This window comes from Vespula pensylvanica, chromosome 2 (assembly GCF_014466175.1).
Source record: "Vespula pensylvanica isolate Volc-1 chromosome 2, ASM1446617v1, whole genome shotgun sequence".
Lineage (NCBI taxonomy): Eukaryota > Metazoa > Arthropoda > Insecta > Hymenoptera > Vespidae > Vespula > Vespula pensylvanica.
In genome coordinates this window covers 17,736,096-17,743,595 of record NC_057686.1, presented here as the reverse complement: position 1 = coordinate 17,743,595, position 7,500 = coordinate 17,736,096, and the positions used below count along the sequence as shown (strand labels likewise).

Sequence of the window (7,500 nt, the reverse complement as noted above, 5' to 3'; positions counted from 1 at the left end):
TATATAGTGAACAAAATATACATACACAAAGTAACTATACCAGTTAATATATTCTCATTAATAGACTCTATCTAGTACTCCGATCCTATGAACGCTATAGCGAATGCCGACTAGTAGGTATTATTACTCTCATAGATAACAGGAATGGCTTCAAACTTGTTTGGTACTCAAAACGTAAACTTAATGCGATCTTGCTTTGACCAAATTGCAACGTTCCCATCGAAGTTTAATATTTATTTTACATATTCTCCAATTTTCCATCCTCTTTATTAAATCCGTCGTATCAATCCTATTATCGTGCACGTCACTCTATAAGTAGTAATGGTATGTGGTCCTTTCGTCGATAAGAAAAAAAAAAAAAAAAAAAAAAAAGAAAAAGAAGAAGAAGAAGAAAAGAAAAAGAGGAAAAAAAAGGGAGAAAAGAAATTCATAAAAATTTATTACCAACCAAATAACGTGCAAGCTTAAGCTCTTGATGGTAGAAATGAGAAACGAGGTCGGGGATGAATGTAGAATCCTAAGGTAGAAAAGAAATTGGTAAGAGCACGTATCTTTTCTTTTCTCTCCTATTCTCTCTCTCTCTCTCTCTCTCTCTCTCTCTCTCTCTCTCTCTCTCTCTCTCTTTCTCTTTTTCTTTCCTTTGTATTTTTTTCTTCTTTCTTTTTTTCTTAAGCACATAGCGTGTTTATTGTATTGTTGTTATTACTAACGAGAAAGTTGCGCGCACGATCTTGAGAATTCCAATTTTTCTTTTTTTTTTTTTTTTCTTTCCTCATTCTCGTAGATGATGATTGCGTGATTTTTAGAAACTTTTAAAAACGATTCTTTGTTAACGTGCTTACTTTGCTTTTGCAATTCTTGCTACGTGAATTCGTTTTCATAAAGAAGAGAGAGAGAGAGAGAGAGAGAGAGAGAGAGAGAGAGAGAGAGAGAGAGAGAGAGAGAGAGAGAGAGAGAAAGAGAGAAAATCAAGCTTCGTTTATGGTTTTCTCATTCCTTTTTCCGAAGCCGTTCAATTTCGGTCGTCCGTGCGTGAAATAAAACCGATGTACACGGTCCAACTCGATCCTATCGATGTCCTTCTACAATTTCGATTCGCGCTCCTTCTAGAATAGATATCAATGCTATATGATGATATCAACTGGAAAAACAAGAGAAAAATAATATACAGCGAAAAAGAAATTACGAGTACAACTACGTTAGTCAAAAAAAAAAAAAAAAAAGAAAAAGAAAAGAAAGAAAGAAAAAAAGAAAAAAGAAAGAAGCTACAACAAAAATCGGGCCGTTCGTGATCCGTAACTACGAATATCATTATATATCATATTATTATTATTATTATTATTATTATCTTTTTTTATTTTGTATTAATTTATAGAGCCCCGTTGATTGTAACGAAGAGAATAGTAGTACTGCTTCAAATCGAAACATTTATCATTTTTTAGCAATTTAAGAATTGAAGCTTTTAAATTTAATCGTTTTTATCAATGCACGATCTTTTTTTTTTTTTTTTAAATATATATATATATATATAAAAACACGAAACGCATTTATTTAAAAATGATCGTTTAAAATCCTTTTATTTAAGTAATTTCGCATCGAGTTTCTTGATTTCAATGGTAATATTAAAGCGAGTATATAGAAGTAATCGTACGATTCATAATATTTTTTAGTTCGTTTCATTCGATTCGTTAGAATAGAATCGATAGTTTAAAAGCTTGGGACGAAGAAATACCTGTAAAAACTTTTAAACGTGACCGGGATACTATCAGAAACGATGCTGTGCCCCCTTTTTTTTTTTGCTTCTTTGCGATAAGAAGTCTCTTTTCTACTTAGTTCGCCGGCCACGTTAACTCAACTGTTCGTTTGGTTCCAACTATTACTACACTACTACTACTACTACTATTACTACTACTACTATACTACTATACTACTATTTCTACTAAGCTACTACTATTACTTTCCTTTACCTTATTTCAAAAGGTCCTTTCTTTCTTACGTAGAGATAAAATCGATCTACTTCTATTATATCATCGCGATCTTTTCATTGTTTTATTTTTCTTTTTATTTTTCTTTTTATTTTTCTTTTTTTCTTTTCTTTTCTTCTCTTCTCTTCTCTTCTCTTCTCTTCTCTTCTCTTCTCTTCTCTTTCTTTCTTTCATTTCTTTTCGCGTTCAAATAAATTCTCTTTAGAAATGAAATCTCTTTATCGCTTAGGTGATGAATCTCAAAGGCGATCACCGTCCGGGCGTTCGTCCCAAGGTACATCGAGGACAAGATTACTAAGGATGGCCTTTCACTGGGATAAACTCTCGCCCGCGGAATTTCAACAGCTCCAGGATTTGGCAGCTTGTGAGTACAAATTCTATGAATCAAAGGAAAGGAAATAAATAAAAAGAAAGGGGAGAGGGAATAGAAGAGAGAGAGAGAGAAAAAAAGAACAAAAGTCAGAAACACAAAACTAATTCGATCGTTGAACAAACGTGCCATGTGTCTCGATGTTTTTAGATCGCTCGTGTCCTCTGTCTCATAGTTTTAAAAAGAAAGAAAATAAATAAATAAATAAATAAATAAATAAATAAATAAATAAAAGACAAAATTAAAAAGAATATTCTCGAGAAAAACTTTAACGATGATAAAGTGTCAAAAAGAAAAAAAAAAGGAGGAAGAGAAAGAGAATGAATTTAATTAAAAAAAAAAAAAGATTTAATTTTCATAAAAAATAATATTGAGATTCTATAAACGTCGTTATAAAATTTTATCGATACAAGATTAACAAAAAAAAAAAGAAAAACGACGGGCGATGAGGGATGAAGGGTAGGAATAGAGGGGAGGAAACATCCAATGAATTTTGTCACAATTTCAGTGCAATAGTTTACTAATACGTAACAAAATACGGAAACGTTGTCGAAATTGTCCCATCCGTTTGGTGATGGTTTCCGCACGCATAGATATGCACGCACCTTATGGACGCCATTGAAACGCGACATGCAAATTTTCGATAACCATTCGGAACACGAGATATATAGATGATTCTCGTTGTTATCAAGAGAAAACGAAACTAAACGAAACGAAACGAAACGAAACGAATCGAAATGCGTGTACGCATATCGTTCGAAATAGTGCTCTCTATTATAACGTAGAAAATGTTCCAAATGACGCCGACTACGTTGTACTGCCGCAATAATGGCGGCTAGCTTACACTACAAAGCCGAACGATATTACCGATACAAAAGCGTGTCGAGGTCTCAATTAAAAGTCACAACGTGTCACCTCGTTGGTTATCGGATTATGGTAATTCCAACGATATTGTCTGTGAAAGCCGGGAATTCGTTTGCTGTGTCGGCTGACGACAAAGCTTTGTTTTCAGATATATCTCTTGTACACAGAGATATACACAAACGTACAACACAAATATGTGCGTGTGAGATATATATGTTATTTTATTACGCATATATATATATATATATATATATATATATATATATATTATTTTATTACGCAGTTACTATATAGTATTTTGTTTATTTGATATTACTACACTATAAATTTAATATATCTAGTTTTTTTTTTTTTTACTATGCAGTTATTATATAGTATTCAATTTACTTTTCATTATTATACTATAAATTTAGTATATCTAGTATTTTATTATGCAGTTATTATATATAATATATATTTTATTTTATATTATTTCACTATACAATTATTACGTAGTATTTATTTTTCATCGTATTATTATATTCTCTCTCTTTCTCTTTATATAATATTTACGTTACTTTGTATTACTTCGCTATTCAATTATTATATATATATATATATATTGTGTTAACAAAATTAAAAAAAATAATAAAAAAAAAAAAAATTTAATCTTGTAATTAGCGAATGCAAATCGATTTGATTAAGACTCGTATTTTTATGCCATAAAAAGAACTTTCTTTTTGTTTTTATCTTTCGTTTAAATCTATTGACTTTTTAAGACTTCTGAATCTTACATGATATCTTTTCTTGCTGGTTTCTGATTAATATTAGAAAATAACGTACCGTGGTATACACCATAATACATTCGCTTCAAAAATTCTCGAGGCAATTTCGTTCGACAACGACAAAAGCCATGAATTGGAAATTACAAGTCACGATTTAGAATTCACGGTATTCAACGAGTATCGGTAAACTTCGACCATAGCGTTTCGATCGTGTTTATTCTTCTGCGGTGAGAGATGATTTGAAACGGCGCGAAAAAATTCACGTTTATTTATTTCTCTTTTTTCTTCTCTCTCTCTCTCTCTCTCTCTCTCTCTCTCTCTCTCTCTCTCTCTCTCTCTCTCTCTCTCTCTCTCTCTCTATGTCGTTTTTAATTATAGATTCATTCAATATTCTTTTATAGATTTTCAGATGGTAAACATAGATGATAAAGATTTGTTTGTTTCCTTTTCTTTTTTTTTTCTTTTTTTCTTTTCTATTTATCTTTTTTTATTTTTTTTTTCTCTCTTTCTCGTCATAGAACGAAACCATTGACGTGAAAAAAACTATCCCTGTTTTATTTATTTTATCGGATTGCATACTCTTATTCATCTCGATCATGTTGTACTATTATATACTATATTATATATATTTATATATAACGTAGATACATATACGTACATTTATGACAGTACTTCATGAAAAATAATCATGAAAAAAAAAAAAAGTAGAAAAAAATGTCAGAACATGCAATCATTTTTCTTCCTATCTTTTTTTTTTCTTTTTTCTTTTTTCCCTCACAATCTCTCCATCATCCCCATTGTATTTCATCTTCCTTTGATTTGATCTCATGCTATGATAGATGACTTTTCTCGTATCTCCTAATAAAGATTCCGCTTCTGGTACATTATGAAACATAACGCCGAATTTCCGGCTTTAAGCAGACAACATTAATCGTTAAGGTTGTCTCTTCCGATGAGAGACGATCCATCGTCGTGGCCGTCAATCGATCCGAAAATAGTGCTATGCTTCAAAATATCTACAGTGTTAAGTGCATTATGACGTCGATCGGCAGTGTAGGCCAATGGTCTCCTATTATTAGCCAATTTATCGTGCTCGATGTTTTTCGATCAAACTCTTCTGATCCCAGATATACGTTTCATCGATTTAATATTTTCTCCTTTTTCATTTCGTATTTTATTCGTGTAAATTAATTAATAAAGAAAAAGAGAGAGAGAGAGAGAGAGAGAGAGAGAGAGAGAGAGAGAGAAATAAGAAGCAATTCTTCATGTTTTAATCAACCGATGTAATACACTAAAACGTTTGCGTGTGTATGTATATGTATATGTTGACTGTACATATTTCATTTTTCTTTTTTATTTTTCTATTTCAGATTCAACAAGAAAGCTACAAGATGTTCTTACAGAATTTTGTGGCAGCAACACGACGGCAAGCGGTGTACCAAAGTATCATCCCGATGGGGTATGTTCGTTGATAAAATAAAAGTATTGATAACCAATATTTTTTTTTTTTTTAATCCAAAAAGGAGAAAAAGAAAAGAAGTCATTTTAAACAATTTTATTAATTTTATATCAGAGTAAGAGGATACGATCCGTTAAAAAAAAATATATATATATATAAGCTTACATTGATAAATTGTTGAAACGTAAATTGATTTTTTTTTTTTTTTTTATAAAATATATTAACTTAAAAAATTTACTGATTAGATAAATCAAAAAAGGGTATGACTCAGTAATACATACATACATACATATATATATATATATATATATATATATATATATATATGTATGTCCTTAATTATTAAAACACATATAAGTTAATTCTTAATACAATCGCATAAAGCAGATAATGATTTTTTTTTTATTTTTCTTTTCTCGTTTTCTCCGATAAGGACGTGGTTTATCGTTGTATTAACGATCATAAAGTCAGCGTGAAAATTGAACCTTACTCGTTACTGTCTTCGCTCGAAAGACGATGCATTATATTCAAATTTATATATCTTCGTTCTAAGCATATCTTGGCACGAGAGAGCTTATCTTCTCGAACCAAGAAAAAACATTAGAAAAAATAAAATAAATAAATAAATAAATAAATAAATAAATAAAAAATACAAGAAGAATAACATAAAAATAAAAAGAAAAAGAAAAGGGGGAAAAAAAAAGTCGAACGAAAATGATATATTTTTATCGTCGAATATTTTTTTGCTCGCAAACAAAAAAATATTTTTCGTGTTCTGATCGAATAATTGAATAACAACGCGATGTATTATACGATATACATATATGTACGGTTTATAACCATATGGTGTATGTATATTATCAATGATACCATATGGAATTAAAGATTACCGACCGACGTTTATCAATTCGCGCTTTGCTACGTCGGCAGGGAGCAATTAGAAAGCAATTAAATTACAGCTTGTCCATTTCCGTTCGTTTAAATTGCGGCTTGAGTTAGAAGAGTGTGCTAGAGAAGGATATAGGGGGAGATGAGTGAGGGGTGGGGGGTGGTAGGGGGAGGATTGATAGTGGGAGAGGTGAAACGAGCAAACGATTGGAAAAGTTCATTAGAGTGGAAACGACGTCGCAATGAAGCACGATCGATTCTATATAAAAGCTATTGTAAATAATATACATACATATGTAAAATATGTATGTACTTATCTATGTATCTATGTATGTATGTATGTATGTATATAATTATGTATGAACGTTATGAATAAGGATTGTAAAACGTCAGAAAAGAATTTTCAAGGAAAAATGAAAGCCGAGAACAGTTTGAAAGTAGAAATGTAAATATCATTTCTTCGTGGATGAAACTAGTTTCATATCTTGCTTTCTCTCTCTTTCTCTGTCTTTTTTTCTCTTTCCCTATCTGTCGATCTGTCTGTCCTTTTCTTTATCTTTCCCTTTCAAATACTTGTTATATTCTGGAAAGTAAATATGATTTTTTTTTCCCCCTTTTTCTTTCTTTTCTTTTTTACGTTTCTTTTTTTTTTTTTTTTTTTTTTTTTTTTTTAATAACGAACGCACGCTTTTTCTCGAATTATCATATATCGCCGGTCGCGACACACATAGGCGCGACCGGGTTCTAATTAATTCTTCTTTATCGTCACATAATTCGTTCTTTTCCGTTCGTTCGTTATATTATACTTTTGATAAATTTTTCGTTTGATACGAGATCGTTTTTAACGATCCACCTTGTCGGCATATGATTAATATTTTTTTTTCTTCTGTCGTTTTTTATTTTATTTTGTTTTATTTTATTTTATTTTATTTTATTTTTATTTTTTTTTTTTTTTTGAGTGATTTTTACGTTAAGATTTCGATCGAGCGAGAACATTTTTCTTTTTAAATATCGAAGTGCGCGTGTGTGTATGTGTGTGTTAGAGAATATTTGAATTTTTTTTACTCGCAATAATTCCACTTTATTCGTAGTATCGTAAAATGATTTATATATAGTACTAATATAGTACAATATCCAATACGTAGAAAACATACGTTTCACTTGGCACGC

General features: G+C 30.6%; 1 protein-coding gene across 1 annotated transcript in view; it reads left to right on the top strand.

Moving 5' to 3' along the window:
- Positions 1 to 7,500, top strand: part of LOC122637971 (diacylglycerol kinase 1) — an 83,280-nt gene that overhangs the window by 36,309 nt on the left and 39,471 nt on the right. The window contains exons 2-3 of the mRNA XM_043830538.1: positions 2,215 to 2,349; positions 5,354 to 5,442. Coding sequence (XP_043686473.1) covers positions 2,286 to 2,349; positions 5,354 to 5,442 — 153 coding nt within the window. The 5' untranslated portion in view covers positions 2,215 to 2,285. The remainder of the gene's footprint in view (positions 1 to 2,214; positions 2,350 to 5,353; positions 5,443 to 7,500) is intronic.